Source organism: Nerophis ophidion, linkage group LG07 (genome assembly GCF_033978795.1).
Source record: "Nerophis ophidion isolate RoL-2023_Sa linkage group LG07, RoL_Noph_v1.0, whole genome shotgun sequence".
Lineage (NCBI taxonomy): Eukaryota > Metazoa > Chordata > Actinopteri > Syngnathiformes > Syngnathidae > Nerophis > Nerophis ophidion.
The window spans coordinates 50,708,931-50,726,388 of record NC_084617.1 but is presented as its reverse complement, the minus strand read 5'-3'; the positions used below and the strand labels follow the sequence as shown (position 1 = coordinate 50,726,388).

At 37.4% G+C, this 17,458-nt stretch overlaps 1 protein-coding gene across 2 annotated transcripts in view; it reads left to right on the top strand.

The window, feature by feature from the left end:
* The window catches only part of pip5k1bb (phosphatidylinositol-4-phosphate 5-kinase, type I, beta b), an 84,711-nt gene that overhangs the window by 62,457 nt on the left and 4,796 nt on the right, over positions 1 to 17,458 (top strand). For both annotated transcript variants that reach the window (XR_009807522.1, XM_061906346.1), the window contains exons 10-14: positions 3,302 to 3,350; positions 3,456 to 3,540; positions 9,147 to 9,308; positions 12,059 to 12,185; positions 15,320 to 15,437. Coding sequence is in view for 1 of the 2 variants with exons in the window: in XM_061906346.1 (XP_061762330.1) it covers positions 3,302 to 3,350; positions 3,456 to 3,540; positions 9,147 to 9,308; positions 12,059 to 12,185; positions 15,320 to 15,437 (541 nt within the window). In the remaining variant the exon portion in view is untranslated. The remainder of the gene's footprint in view (positions 1 to 3,301; positions 3,351 to 3,455; positions 3,541 to 9,146; positions 9,309 to 12,058; positions 12,186 to 15,319; positions 15,438 to 17,458) is intronic.

The window sequence follows — 17,458 nt, the reverse complement described above, 5'->3', positions numbered from 1 at the left end:
ATGTGTATGTGTATATGTGTATATATATATATCCGTAAAAATTTACGTCCGTAAAATCAAACAATACTATATTTTAACAACTTTTTTGCATGTGACGATGGTAGACAAGCCGGCACCGTTTTAAGGCTCCAGTTTTAAACGTGTGTGTGTGTGTATATATATATATATATATATATATTTTATATACACATACTTCCGTGCAGAAATTGGTACTCGTCCTTACTGACACCCAAAGTGGCTGGCTACTTGTGTATGGTCTTTGACTTCTGTGGCTCCTGTCATGATGAACATGTATACACATTTCTTGCAAGAAATAGTAAGTGAAGCCCTCAAAAAGGTTTTGGATTGGGGAATAACAATATTAATATTAGTAAAGTATTAAAATAGGAAAAATAAACTAAATATCTCAAGAGATTTGGATTAGATATTACACTAATTTGCTTTGTTTTCCTTTAGTACAAAGCTTGGTATAGAGTTAGATGTTTTGTTCAGATAGCCTAGCATATAATGATTGACCTTTATCTTTATAGGATGAATTATTGATATATTATTGTCAGTAGGTGTGCTAATGTCCCGGAAGAAACAAGCATATGTGAATCTGCGGTGATAAATTCTTCTCCACGAGTACGAGACTCTTTAAGTTTGATTTACTGCCTTAAGCCACCAAACGACTCTCTCTTGTTCCATTTTCTGTAATCCCATATTGATTTTTTTTTCTTGGAGAGAGAAAGATGATGTCTGGGAAAAGTGTTGCTTGAAATGTTAGTGGCTGATCGAGATCAAATAATGTGCCCGTAGACGCACTATGGCAGCCCTTTTTGAAGTCTTAAAATCATTCCAAATATGGTTATGGTTTGAGTTTATTTCTAACATGCATACAAATACAACATGATACATCAACGTTTCCAGTTTCTATTTTTAACATTTTCAAAAAGTAGTTGGAAGAAGCAGAGCTCATTTAATCTTACCCCTTTTTCATTACATAGCATTGGCTAACACTGTTGTTCACTTCCTATTTACAATATACCGTATTTCCGCCGGGTATATGTTATCCGCATGCCTCGTTTTACCGCCCAGTCAAACTCGTTTTGCAAAATAATTAGCGCATGCTTAGATTTAGCGCATGCCTAGAATTACTACTGGGTCAAACTTGTTTAGCAAAATAATTAGCGCATGCCTCGGTTTTCCGCCGGGTCAAACTCGTCACGTCACGAGTTTAACACAGGCTGCAGCGGGTCATGTGAGCTCCTATCGCGCTCTATATAATCCAGCGTTCCAAGATGGCTGCCAGGTGCGGTGGCAAGCATGGGGACATCTGAAGCCGGTATGTTTTAAAGTTGTCGTTTGCCTGCATATCGTAAAAACAACCGTCCAACATTTTACAACTAATTGTAAACTTATAGGTGCCGACCATCAGGGCCGAGTTGCGATGAGAGAGTGTGGTGATGTTAAGATATTAAGCCGAGTTGGTAAGTGAATTTGTTTGCTAATAGTAGCTACTAGCCGTATCCATGTATTTTCTATGGGCGGTTAGCATCGGGTTTTAATCCCGTTTCGTCCAATGTTTCTGATCCGATTGAATTCATATTTATGTTGTCTTTATTTTGGGTAATTACATGCGGTGACTGAGTGTTGTGGCATCTGCATTTTTTATGCTACATATTAACTGTTCTGAAGGTTTGCATATATTTGTAATTGTTACTTTAGTTTTACAAATAGGAGATCATTTCTGTTAAGGGTTTAATTATTATTATTTATTTCTATTTCATATGTGTCGTTGGGAAAGGTAAAATTAGTTTCTTTAAGTTGTTCAACCGTTGCTATGGCTTCGGTTGCTATGGTTTCCGGTTGCTATGGTTACGGGCAGTTCCGTTTCCGCCGGCACGTTAAACAAAGTGTTAAAAGAGCTCCGGCATTAACAAGCAACTTAGCGTCGGTAATACTACACGGGAGATAGTTCACCACGGTTGCAGTTCAGAGAAATAACCACAGAAAGCTTCCTATTTCAGTGTGTTGTAAGTGACAGTTTATAAGTTGCACTCGTTAAAGTTTTGGACGTTAGGGCACTCACGTTGCCAGTAGATGGGATGGGTGTGCTAACCGCAGCTCGCATATGTGTTTGTTTGCTGCACAGTCACTTCACGAACGGCAGGTTTAGTCACATATTATATAGGTTTGTTAAAGAGACCCTCTCCTCTGTGACTGTTTACTATTTGGAGAGCGAGTGTGGAACATTCTAAAGAGTTTAGTTGTGTGCTATCGTGGCTACATTGTGGCGAGGGAAGTGGATAGCGCAAGTTGGGGAGGTATTGTGTGAGTATGAGTGTAATTAATGTGTGTGTATTATTGTCTGGTTATTGTATGTTTATGTGGTGTATATGTTAATTGTTCAACTATATAAGCCCTCTCCTCACACTCTCGCTTAGACTAGATTTATTGGGTAAATAGTGAATAATTGGAGCATCCCCGCAAGGTAAAATACAGTCCTTTACAGGCTCCCGTACAGTAACCTTTTTTTTTTTAATTAAATGTGCTTTTCATGATGGTATCCTTACATCATACTCAAATTTATAAGTGCAGGCCTAAATCTACCGCATGCCTTTGGTAAGCACCGGAGTGAGAAGAAGTTTTAAAATAATTAGCGCATGCTTACTTTTACCGCATGCCTTTGGTAAGCGCAGGAGTGAGAAGAGGTTTTAAATTAATTAGCGCCCCGGCTGCAATTCAAGGAAATACGGTACTCCATAAATAACATTAAAATAATAAAAATAAATAAATAGTGAAGTTGTATTTCTTATTGTAAGATAAATAATATTATAAACAAATTCAGAATGTTAATCATTGTTATTATACTTTGTACTTTGTAAACACTTTGTTTGAACATTTTTTAAAATTGGATCACGTTAGTACATTGTTTGATTTCTTTACTTAATCCATTCCACAATTTAATTCCAAAAACTGATATACTTAAGGTATTAAGTGCTTTATGTGCATAAAAATGTTTAAGCTACATTTTTCTCTTTTTTTGAGAATAATTGTTGTATGTTTTTGAGTAGCAGGTTATAGGTTGCCTTGTGCATAATTTTAGCTGTTGGCAAATTCACTATCGTCTAGTTTCAATATTTTCGATTCGATAAATAAAGGATGTTCGCTATATCCAACATGGTGTATTATTATTACATACACAAAATAAGATGGAAGGAGGAAAACAGTGAAGTATAGCTTACGTTAGCGATGCTAAAGGCACGTTTGTTAAATAAAAAACTTTTTTTAAAAGCTGTTTTGTTTTTGCTCTTTGCAGATTCATAAAGAAGTTGGAACATTCATGGAAAGCTCTGGTGTATGATGGCGTAAGTCCATACCCTCAAAAAAATTCTGACGCTGCAGCTTTTTACAAAAGAAGTCTCTTTATTCAAAGTCATAAAGTCAACCCTAAAGACATCCTTTGTCCGCAGGACTCTGTGTCGGTGCACCGACCCGGCTTCTACGCCAGCCGCTTTCTCAAGTTCATGAGCACCCGGGTCTTCAGGAAGACTCAGCGTAAGTTTGCCTTTGTCATCATAGAATAAAGCAAATGGACATTTAAAAAAAAAAGAAAAAAAAGAGGAAGTTGCAATTGTTTTACTGTTCGATTCCTCCTTTATTTATGACGGGAACGCTGTTGTGACATGACCTGGAGGAATAGTTCCTTGTATTGTCACATCTCAACTGTTCTTAAACATGTCAGGCATGTATCCCATCGGGAGGTTTGACATTTCTGCTTTCAAATGAATTTTTTCACTCTCTGGCCACAACATCATAAATTATAAAGCTTTAGACTTGTATTATTGGCATTATTCTCCTTATTGTCTAACTGAAGGACATATTGTTGAATTGGATTATAAAGAGTGCAGGGTATAAATAATAGATAGAAATCTACTGCATTGCAAATCGCCGTTGACGATTGATTGAAACTTTTATTAGTGGATTGCACAGTACAGTACATACTTCGTACAATTGACCACTAAATGGTAACACCCGAATAAGTTTTTCAACTTGTTTAACTTGGGGTCCACGTTAATCAATTCATGTTATGAATTGATTAACACAACACAACAGATCCATCATAATCGTGTAATGTGAGCATAATGCTAGACCAGGGGTGCCCATCACGTCGATCGTGAGCTACCAGTCGTTTGCGGATGGTGTGTTAGTCGATCGACAGCCAGGCATTTAAAAAATAGACCTAAAAATTGGCGATCATCAATCTTCACCATGACGTCACATTTATCACTTGATTGACATTGACGGAACCCAAGGATCTAGCGAGATGACGCTGGCTGCTGCCAGCTCATTATTAAGAAATAATGACCGACAGGGGGGCGAGAAACACTTTTTTATTTTAACAGCCAATGTATTTCTTGTAAAGTGTATAAAACGAGTATGGAAGGTGGACAAATAAGATGCTAAAAACCAATCACGTTCATGTGGTATTGGACTGAAAGGAGCACTTTTTTTTCTTCTCCATTTAAAAATGTGGACGGTATCATCACTACTGTCTGATTCCAATAAATGCAAGTCATTAGAATCAGGTAATACACCAACTTATATTCTTTTCCTTATGAAAGAAAGAAATCTATATATGTTAAACACGCTTGTATCATCATTAAACACATTTAACTTGTTAACAAAATGTCTCTTTCATAAATAGATCATTATTAATTATATATATGAATGAGGGGCTTCACGGTGGCAGAGGGGTTAGTGCGTCTGCCTCACAATACGAAGGTCCTGCAGTCCTGGGTTCAAATCCAGGCTCGGGATCTTTCTGTGTGGAGTTTGCATGTTCTCCCCGTGAATGCGTGGGTTCCCTCCGGGTACTCCGGCTTCCTCCCACTTCCAAAGACATGCACCTGGGGATAGGTTGATTGGCAACACTAAATTGGCCCTAGTGTGTGAATGTGAGTGTGAATGTTGTCTGTCTATCTGTGTTGGCCCTGCGATGAGGTGGCGACTTGTCCAGGGTGTACCCTGCCTTCCGCCCGATTGTAGCTGAGATAGGCGCCAGCGCCCCCCGCGACCCCGAAAGGGAATAAGCGGTAGAAAATGGATGGATGGATGGATATATGAATGAGGTAGATTCCTTAAACTTGGTCAATTGAAAAACCATAGGTGCAAAATTGCACTTACACCAGGGCAGCCATGGCTACAAATGTAGCTTACCACTATCAATGTGAGAATGTGGAGTCTTGAGTGTTTAAAAAAGCGCTATATAAATCTAATCAATTGTTATTATTATTTTTGACTGAACCTGGTGCCCATTGCGTTTGTTGTTGTGGTGGTAGTTTGCAGTAAAGTATCATACTGAGAAGTTTCTAATATTTGAGTTACTGTACTTATTAGAAAAGCACTCTTGAGAGCGCCAGGCCCACCTGCCAATAGCACAAAAGACGATCAGGATCGCCCCGAAAATGTAATCACTTGTTCCTTATCCCATTTTGGACATTTCCTGAAAGTTTAATCAAAATGTGGCTGTAATGTTTTCAGCCATCTGTAGTGGAATGAAAGAAACAGAGAGAATCCTCTTGTTAGTCATCTACTGTCTTTGTCTCTGTGGGTGGAGGCGAGGCCACAAGCATTCACACACTGTAGTTGAGGCTCGTAACATAAACATAAAATTACGTAGAATCCAGATGATGATTCGGTTCACCCTCAAAATTTAATGACTCGTTCCTTATCCCAAGTTTCATGAAAATCCACCCATAACTTTTTGAGATTTTGATAGCGGAATGGAAGAAACTAAGTGAACACTTGTCATCGGCCATGCTCTTTGTCTGACTGACACACACACACACACACACGCACACACACACACACACACACACACACACACACAAGAGTAAATGTAAAGTAATTTAATAGAAATTATTATATCAGGCCCAAAATGTAATATCTTGTTCCTATTTCCTGAAAGTTTAATGAAAGTTGTCCGTAACTTATGGAGTTATTTTGCTAACTGACTGACAAACCCACTGCAACAATCGGATGGTAAATTGAAATTCACTAACATTAATTTAGCAATCTGAGAGGGGCAAAATTAATATACATTTATTATTTTTATTGTTGGTATAACATAATAAAATAAATACATTGCATCAAAAAAGTAATCACTTTTTCCACATTTTATGTTACAGCCTTATTCAAAATATAATAGATTAAATTGTGCATTTAATTCTTCACACAAAACCCCATAATGACAATGTGATTTTTTTAATTTTACTTTTGCAAATGTATTAAAAATAAAAAATCTATGGGGGCCACACACACAGAAGCTTAATAATAAGGTAATGTAGTAGAAATTATTTATAATTAATGTAACATCTTGTTCCTTACCCCATTTTGGACATTTCCAAAAGTTTCATAAAAATCGCCCATAGCTTTTTGAGTTACAGTATTTTGGTAACAAACTGACAAACCAATAGCAACATAACCGCTTGGCAGAGGTAATAAATACATACTAACACCAATTAAGCAATATGAGAGGGGCAAAATAATATACATTTATTTTTTTTGTTGGTGTTATTATAATTAGTAGTAGCAGCAGCATTAACATACTGCAACCATAATAATATGGATACAGTACTTCCAGAAAGTATTCAGTGCTTCAATTTTTACACATTTGTTACAGCCAAACTTTTAAAATGGAATAATTTCAATTTTGTCCTCACAACTCCACAAACAATACCCCACAATGACAATGTGAAAGTTTTTTGGTTTTTTTTGCAAATTAATTAAAAATGAAAAAATCATGTATATACCTATTCAAAGCATTTTCTAAATACTTGGTTGATGAACCTTTTTTATTTATTTAAGACATGCACCTGGGGATAGGTTGATTGGTAACACTAAATTGGCCCAAGTGTGGGATGGATGGATGGATGTTGTCTGTCTATCTGTGTTGGCCCTGTGATGAGATGACGACTTGTCCAGGGTGTACATCGCCTTCCGCCCAATTGTAGCTGAGATAGGAACCAGCGCCCCCCGCAAGCCCAAAGGGAATAAGCGGTAGAAAATGGATGGATGGATGGATAAAATATAAAACTACAGGGGCCACACACACACACAGAAGCATAAACATAAGGTAACGTAGTATAAATTTTTCATAATAATAGTAGTAACTTGTTTCTTACCCCTTGTTAAACATTTCCTGAAAGTTTCATGAAAATCCTCCATAAGTTTTTGAGTTTATTTGCTAACGAACTGACAAACCAACAGCAACAATTACATAGCTGCCTGCCAGAGGTAATAAATATAAAATAACACCAATTTAGCGTTATGAGAGGGAAAAAATAGTATTTACTTATTCACTTTTGGTATGCACTTGGGGATAAGTTGATTGGCAACACTAAATTGGCCCTAGTGTGTGAATGTGCGTGTGAATGTTGTCTGTCTATCTGTGTTGGCCCTGTGATGAGGTGGCGACTTGTCCAGGGTGTACCCCGCCTACCGCCCGAATGCAGCTGGGATAGGCTCCAGCGACCAACCGCGACCCCAAAACGGACAAGCAGTAGAAAATGAATGGATGGGAGTAGCAGCAGCATTAACAAATTGCAACCATAATAATATAGATACACTACATCCAGAAAGTATTCACAATTACAACCAAATTTTTAAAATAGAATAAATTAATTTTTGTCCTCAAAATTCCACAAACAATACCTCACAATGACAATGTGAAAAAGTTTTTTAAATATTTGCAAATTTATTAAAAATCCTAAACTAAAAAAAAATCACATGGACCTCCATATTCACAGCATTTGCTCAATACTTTGTCGATGCACCTTTTTTTAATGTATTTATTAAAAATAAAAATAAAAACTACGGGGCCTCACACACACGCACAGAAACATAAACATAAGGTAACACAGTATGAACGATTCATAATTAATAGTAGTAACTTGTTCTTTACCCCATTTTAAACATTTCCTGAAAGTTTCATGTAAATCACCCATAACTTTATAGTGTTTTTGCTAACGAACTGACAAACCAATAGCAACAATTGTATAGCTGCCTGGCGGAGATATTAATGATAAAATAACCCCAATTTAGCAAAATGAGAGGGGAAAAATAATATTTACTTATTTTCTTTTAGTAGTAGCATCAGTAGCATTAACAAACTGCAACCATAATAATATAGATACAGTACATCCAGAAAGTATTCACAGCACTTCACTTTTTACACATTTTGCTACAGCAGACTTTTTAAAATGGAATACATTTTTGTCCTCAAAATTCCACAAACAATACCCCACAATGACAATGTGAAAGCGTTTCTTTCTTTTTTTTTTTTTTTTTGCAAATTTATTAAAAAACAGAAAAAAATCACATGTACATATGTATTCACAGCATTTGCACAATACTTTGTTGATGCAAATTTTTTTTTTTATTCAATATAAAAAACTACGGGGGCCACACACACACAGAAGCGTAAAGACAAGGTAACGTAGTATAAATTATTAATAATTAATAGTAGTAACTTGTTCCTTACCCCATTTTAAACATTTCTTAAAAGTTTCATGAAAATCACCTGTAACTTTTTGAGTTATTTTGCTAACGAACTGACAAACCAAGAACAACAATCGCAAAGCCGCCTGGTGGAGGTAATAATTCCATACCAAAACCAATTTTGTGATATGAGAGGGGAAAAATATTATTTACTTACATATTTACTTTTAGTAGTAGCAGCATCAACACACAGAAACCATAATAATCAATATATTGTCGAATGAATACCTCTTTGGCAGTGTTCATAAAAGCCTAATGTCATGTTCACTCAATGTGTGCCAGCAATTTGTGGATTAAAATTATATTTTTGGACGGTCGCACACAAAGGTGTTTCCCAGCATTTAGTTACACAATCAATAAAAATACTCAACCTAGTTTCGGCCCTACTGACGGCTGTTTTAAAAGCTGACGACAGATTGATCCTCATTTTCCCATCCGTGTCGTGGTTTTGGAACTTCCTGTCGATATTAAATATAGCAACCAAGTTATGCAACCATGCGGGACCCCCTGTGGGAATGAACATGGCTGAAGCGGCGATGTGAGGACATAGCAGAGCTATTAGTCTGCACTTCAGTCTACTTTTTGTTTTTTTCCCCGTGCAGAGATTCGATTTTCCCCTTCAAAGAGGACTCGCACCTCCATCCCCGCTCTGAAGTCGCCCTCTCAGGAGATCCTTTCATCGCAGGCGGATGAGAGGGACGAGGAGACAGGCAGGGGCGACCATCGGAGGGTCGCTCGCAGTCTGGCCAGTTTGGATGGACACGGTACTTATTAAAACTGTTTCTTGTCACTAGCGTTATCTGCCCCCAACCTTCCCTACAAACTGCTTCCTGAGTTCTGTTTGGTGCACGATTTGAAGTGCAAAAACATTATTCATCTTCGCTGATGAATCTCAATTTAGTTCAATTCTCCCGTCCAAAGACAAACCCAGTAACTCAATTTTGGTCAAAACTGAGCTGATAATCATTTTGGAGTTCCTAGGTGATATGCTTTACATTAGTGTATGCGATATTGTAATTTGTTCCGTAAGTAAGCTGTTACACCCATGGCAGGACCTAGCAACTACCACATAACCGCGTAAAACCTAGTATCTCAAGGGACCAATCGAAGTTTCTTTGTCAGTCGCCTTATTGTCTTTAATGTGACATTTGCACGAATGGGGGCCGACGGTCAACCTGATTATTTGATATTATGGCACGAGGGGATATTTGGAAGATTGGCCCAGGACGTTGCAAGCACCTTCATTAAATGTATTGTTCTTGATTCTTCCCCTTGCATACTCTTTTGGGCAGATAACTGTGGAGGTCAAAATAAAAACTGGACGCTGTACACGGCTCTTGCCCAATGTGCAAACACAGAATGGGGCCCACCCGAGATTGTGATAAAATATCTGGAGAAAGGGCACACGTTCATGAGAGCAGATTCAATCCATGGCTCAATCGGAAAGAAAATGAAAGCTCAAGAAAACATCTATACGTTTGATGACTTTGTAGATCTTTGTAAGACAGCATCAAGATAGATTGGTTTTCCTTTGTTTTCTCAAAATCAGCTAGAAGTGAGTTACTAGGTTTTGCCTTTGGACGTGAGAATTATGTAAAGCCAACTGACGACCTACTGTAGTAGCACATGAGCAGGCAATAGAGTGTGAAGGAAAACCACAACTTGAAAGCCACTATCTGCTTCGAGCTGTAGGGTTGTTGCGTGCAGTGACACGCTATTGGGACTCAACCTATCAACGTCACCAATAAGTCAACGGTAATAAGGATGTTAATTGTAAAAAAATAATAACGAGAATAAATACTGAAACTAGAACCACTGTGGAAGTGTCTTGGTTAAGGAAATTCCTGTATCCATTCTATAGTTTTTTCTTATTTATGTTATAATATTTCAAAATTGACAAAACTTTATAAACATAGATTAATTTATTTAGGTAAATTATAATGTATTTATATTTGAATATTATTTAACAAGTAGATATATATATTTTATTTTATCCATCTATCATTTATACATCACATTTTATATAATATTCATCCTATTATATTTCTGAAAAATCAGAATTTATTTCGGACAATCATTTAATATTCACATTTGAATATTATTTAAAATTCAAATATCATTAAAATTTGTTTTTTTTAAGGCTGTCAACGTTAACTCGTGTCATTAAAAGTTAAACAGTTTATCGCGTTACCATAAAGTAGTGAAGATTAATCACATCCGGGTTAAGGCTCAACCCAAAGGGTGTGCACGTTGCCACGCGGTCTGTGATCACGATGAAAGGCGGTCTCATCCCATTTATTGTCTACAGGTGCACTCATAACCTAGTCCAGTGTTTTTCAACCTTTTTTAAGGCAAGGCACATTTTTGTCATAAAAAAATCCTGAGGCACACCACCAGCAGAAAACGTTAAAAAATGTACTTTGTGTTAGCAAGCAAGGCTATCTACGTTGTTGCTGTCCTTCTTTGTGTGGACATTGTTGATTGTCGTGTCACGTACGGATGTACTTTGTGGACGCCGTAAGTTTTTGCTGTCTTCCAGCATTCTGTCTCTTTTTACTTTGTAGCCAGTTCAGTTTGACTTTCGTTTTGCGTAGCCTTTTCCTTTCCTTTTCATTTTGGGGTTTTAGCATTACATACCTTTTTTACCTGAACGCTGCCTCCCACTGTGGTCTGCATATCGGGATTGATTGAGACTTTTATTAGTAGATTGCACAGTACAGTACATATTCCGTACAATTGACCACTAAATGGTAAGACCTGAATACGTTTTTCAATTTGTTAAGTCGGGGACCACATTCACAACAAACCATCCTTGTCTCACCCGACACATTCCGACTTTTACAAAGCAATGCTGCCGCCTCCTGACATGGAGTATTACGTGGTTACCCTGCCGAGTTTTACACAGCACAGACACTAAGCAACGGCACATTATTGGCAGATTATAATTATTGATTTGCAAAAAATATTTTTGGCATAAATTAGGTGTAGTTGCATAACTTCCCGCGGCACACCAGACAATATTCCATGGCACACTAGTGTGCCGCGGCACAGTGGTTGAAAAACACTGACCTAGTCAAATCAGTTATTTTCAATATTTATTCATAATAGTTTGATTCTCAATCTAAAACACGTTCAAGCATTGTTTATAGTTGCTAAACTTTGCAAATTAATCCAAATTTTGTTTAATTTTAAGTGCAACTATCTTCCAAGTACTTGAATTTGTTGATGCATGTTATTTTGACATAAAGCTAAACCGCGTGTTCCAAAATAATATTTTTTTCTAATATTTTATTGCTAATTTTCATGTCCAGTCTTTAGGATTATTGCTGACATAAATCAGCCTTTTACAGTTTGACCATTTAAGAGAGAAGAGCACGCTACTGTATCTTTTTGGTTAAAAGATTAAAAGCCAGAGAAAAAACACCTAAAACCTTTTTAATTTATGATTATTGCACATCCGTATTTTGTCTCTTTGGAAGTTATAACAAATCCTCTCTGAACTCTGTATCCTTAGCTATGTTTGCGGCGTACCTGCCTCCTGACTTGGTTCCTTCCAGCCAATCCTTCTTTGAGAGCTCCTCCATGGGGACGCTCTCCTCCTGCTCCATCTTGGTCGGCGTGGACACCCAAGCTGATGAGAGGTACCCAAGACGTCCAGTTTTAAAGCCACACTGTGTACAAATTTGAAGTTGAAATCGACTTTGCCTTTTAAAAAGTACATGCGTGTCTAAGTCATCCTCATGGGGACGCTTGCTCACCTTTTTCTAGTCGTGGTGGACCAGCCAGGACACCTTTTTAATTTAGCTGGTATGTGTCTTTGTTCTCTTACAAAAGCAAGGGGCTTCATAGCATTCAATTTTGAAGGAGTGGGAACAAAAACTATTCCTTACTGTTGCTTTAATGATACCATTTGGAGGTTAGTACTTTAAAACCCCTCCTGGCTCTGGAGGCTACGTGTATGTGGGTGTGGGCTGACACACCCACACATACACATACACATACACATACACATTCACACACACATACACATACACACATTCATACATGTCAAGCTCCCACGCACATTGTCGCCTGAGCCATTGTGCCACGCAATCTTCTATGTGATAAGTGTGTCACAAAGGAGGTGACTCAGTGTCTCCTGTACCTTTATTGTACACAATATACCGTATAGCAGTGGTTCTCAACCTTTTTTCAGTGATTTACCCCCTGTGAACATTTTTTTAATTCAAGTACCCCCTAATCAGAGCAAAGTATTTTTGGTTGAAAAAAAGAGATAAAGAAGTAAAATACAGCAGTATGTCATCAGTTTTTGATTTATTAAATTGTATAACAGTGCAAAATATTGCTCATTTGTAGTGGTCTTTCTTGAACTATTTGGAAAAAAAGATATAAAAATAACTAAAAACTTGTTGAAAAATAAACAAGTGATTCAATTATAAATAAAGATGTCTACACATAGAAGTAATCATCAACTTAAAGTGCCCTCTTTGGGGATTGTAATAGAGATCCATCCGGATTCATCAACTTAATTTGAAACATTTCTTCACAAAAAATGAAATATTTAACATCAATATTTATGGAACATGTCCACAAAAAATCTAGCTGTCAACACTGAATATTGCATTGTTGCATTTCTTTTCACAGTTTATGAACTTACATATTCAATAAATATAGTTATAAAGGATTTTTGAATTGTTGCTATTTTTAGAATATTTAAAAAAAATCCCACGTACCCCTTGGCATACCTGAAGTACCCCCAGGGGTACGCGTACCCCCATTTGAGAACCACTGCCGTATAGTGTACATTCTTTGTGTACTCTGCACAATATACTGTACAGTGTACAGACTGTGTGTACTCCAAGGGTCTGCTCTCATGTTTCCATGAAGGTGTCGCAGCTCCTAAGAGGTTTTGGATTACCTCACTGTGCTTAACTATACACCATCAAATATTTATCCAGGTCTTACGTCACACATGTGTCAGTTAAGACTTAGACGTCCCATCATCAGTCACCTGCACATTGTTTTATTAACTTTAGTATTGATACATATAACCATAAAACTGGCCCTAGCTGACAATATATACCTGACAAATAAGCATACACTTGTGGATTTATTGTGATGTTTTTCATCCATCACATTTTTATTTGCAGAAATGTACATATATGATAATGTATTTCATGTGTACTAACTATACATCACAACATAGTTATGACTTTTGATGACAATATTAGAGAGTCACGTGCTAAAAAGCACACTATGCTTGTTCAGGGTGAATACAAGGAACAGCGCACGTCTGCTGCCCTCCAGTGGATAAACGCAGTGTTGTACTATTTATGATGAACGCATGATCCAAGACAAATTAAGGAAAATATTAGTACCGGTAATTCAGTTGTTGAACCACTCAACGTTTTTCATTGCAGTTTGACAAAGACTTTAGTAGTGATGTGCATTTTGTAGATGTAGTCCATAAAAAATATGTCTGTCAAAGTTCTAGATTTCTTCCTTTAGGTACAGCGCATCCGGAATGTATTCACATTCACATTGTTTTTCCACATTTTTGGTATGTTATAGCCTTATTCATTTCTGTCGTCAAATTCTACAGACAATAACCCATAATGACATTGTAAAAAAAAAAATGTTTAATTTCAAATGTATTAAAAAAAAAAAAAATACAAATATTCACAGCATATACAATAATCAATGCTGAGTTGATTCACCTTTGGCAGAAATTAAAGCCTCAAGTATTTTTGAATATGATGCCACAAGCTTGGCACACCTATTTTTAGGTGGTTTTGCCCATTCGTCTTTGCAGCACCTCTTAATCTCCATCAGGTAAGATGGGAAACATCAGTTTTAATCCGTGATGTCTCTGCACATTGCTGCATTCATCTTTCCCTCTATTCTGACCACTGACAACATCCCTGCTGCATGATGCTGCCACCAGCATGCTTCACTGTAGGGATGCTACTGCCTGGTTTCCTCTAAATATGATGCCTGGCATTCACGTCAAATAGTTCAATCGTTGTCTCAACAGACCAGATAATTTAGTTTCTCATGGTCTGAGAGTCTTTCAAGGGCATTTTGGCAAACTTTTTATTAAGAAATGACTATCGTCTGATCACTCGACGATACAGGCCTGATTTATTGATTACTGCAGGGATGGTTGTCCTTCTGGACGGAGGAATGTATTCCATTTTGCAAAAAAGGTTGTAACATAACCAGATGTAGAAATAATTAAGTGATATGAATGCACTCTATATACTGTATGACTATTTTTTGAATATTAATAGTTTAGGGACTGTTTACTGACCTGTTTTTTTTTTTATTAGCTTGTGTCTTACTCTTAAACTAGAATAAAATAATGTCCCAATGAGAGGTAGGTTTCTTTAGACTGGTATTAAGTACTGTAGTTGTGAATATATCTCTGTCTCTATATCTTTTATCTATAGCTCTCTCTCTCTATTTATTTCTATACTTATACCGATATATCTGATCTTTTTTTTGTGTGTGTGTGTGTATACATATATATATATATATATATATATATATATATATATATATATATATATATATATATATATATATATATATATATATATATATATATATATATATATATATATATATATATATACATACATATTGTATATTTGATCCATCATTTGGGGCCATGTTGTCTCCAGACGAGTGTTTACACAGCTGCCTTCAAAAGGCTCAGGTGCACGTCTGCAGTGCACGTTGGTATGAAAACTGTTTTTGTTTTTGGCCCTTACAGAGACGACATAGCATCTAGCTCCACGTTTACCTTGGAGGACAGTGCCATCTGTCTCACATCAGAGCATAGCACCATGGACGTGGACCGCGATGATGGATCGGTTCTTGACGTCTACTTGGTGAGTCTTTTGTCTTGCACTCACTCATACGTCTCGAAGTGGGCAATGTTTGTACATGTCATCAAATATATAAATATATATATATATATATATATATATATATATATATATATATATATATATATATATATATATATATATATATGTATGTATGTATGTATGTGTATATATATGTATGTATATATGTAGGTGTGGGAAAAATCACAAGACTACTTCATCTCTACAGAACTGTTTCATGAGGGGTTCCCTCAATCATCAGGAGATTTTAATGGAAGCATTCACATACAATGGTTTATATAGGGCACAGAGTGGGTGGGTACAGGCAGGCGTAGGGTGTGGTGATTGGCTCATGTGTTACCTAGGAGATGTTTCCGTCTGTGGCGGCATGTTGAAATGATTTCACTGCGCTTGTTGAGGGATGATAGATCTGGATGATATATAATAAACAGTTTCTCTTTTAAGCATAGGTTGCATCTTTTATTACCACTGTTGTAAGGTGTGCTGGATGCAAGAATTTGCCATGTTATTGAATATTCAACATTATTGTCTTTGAGGTTCCAAATGTGTTTGCTGAGTTCTGTAGAATTCCGCAAAGTCTGGTTTCTAAAGGAGGCGTTGTGATTATTCCATCTTGTTTTGAACGCTTCTTCGGTTAATCGTACGTACGTGTCGGATGTGTTAATGTCCTTGCGTGTTACCTTTGCTTGGTAAACGACTGATGTCTGTAAGCACCCTACGTTGAGAGGGCAATCAGGTTTCTTGCGACAGTTACATTCCTTATTGGTTTCAGAGTCGTTTAGTCTGGGGGTAGGCAGTCCTTTTGCAATTGCTTTGTTGTGGTTTGAAATGATTTGTTGTATGTTATTCATACAGCTGTAGCTCAATTTAATGTTGTTCTTGTTGAATATTTTTCTTAGGGTGTTGCCTTTGGGGAAGTGTTTGTCGATCAGAGTGAGGAACTTGCGGCCGATGTTGGTTGAGACGTTTTGGCTGAATGGCGGATTGTACCAGATGATGTTGTTTCGTTTTCTGCTCTTTTTTGGTTGGTTTCCTGGAGTGGGTTCATAGGTGAGGGTGAAGTTGTATCCGCTTTCATCAAGTGCTTTCTGGTACGGGGGGGTTGCTTGGTCGAATTCAGCTTTGCTAGATGACAGCATTGATAGCCTTTTATTAATTCCGGTAGGTATTCTTTTCGTGGTGGTGGGTGGGTGGTTGCTGTCATGGTGCACGTATTGGAGTGTTGTGTTGGGTTTGGTGAATGGTTGGTAGCTGTTATTTCTCAGGTTGAAAGTGACGTCGAGGAAGTTGACGGTTTCAATCGTGATCCGTAGGCCGTTTTCTTTGAAGATTTGGCATATGCGCTTCTTGGTGTTCTCGCTGCTCCTTGGCGAGGCGCGGCACACTGCCAGTCCGTCATCACGGTAAATACCAAGGTTCAGGTTGAGGCTAGCAAGCTGGGAGAGGAGGAAACTCCCAACGAGTTCGCACGTTTCTGCTCCGTCAAAACTCCCCAAAGTAACGTCAAATGTTGAATTGTTCTTTTTTTGCCATGGTGTACTGTTGTGGATGAGTATGGAGTTCTTTGCGTGGATGATGATGTTTCTTTCGTTGCCTGTGATTGAGTCGTAGTCCGAGGCGAAGTTTAGTGCTTGGGTCAGTAGGTCTTGCGTGATGGAAGGGTAAAATTCTTTGATGTCGAAGGAAATAAAGTTGTGTTGTTGTTTGTCTTGGATGTTGTTAAACCATTTGATTACTGCTGCTGTATTTCTCCATTGGTTGAGTGGTGTTTTGTCCTTGATTTTTGTGTTGATTCTGTCCAGGATTATTTTGCTGATTTTTCCTATTTCGGATTTAGTTGGGTTTATTAGTCGGCATGTTGGGTTATTTGCGAAGTTGGGTTTGTGGTCCTTCAATGTGATGAAGGCTTCTTTGTTGGCTGTGGCGTCCACCCTGTCCTCAATGTCCAGTTCGGTTGCGATCTGCTTGTTTTCCAGGTGGATGTTCTGTAAAGGGTTGGGTTG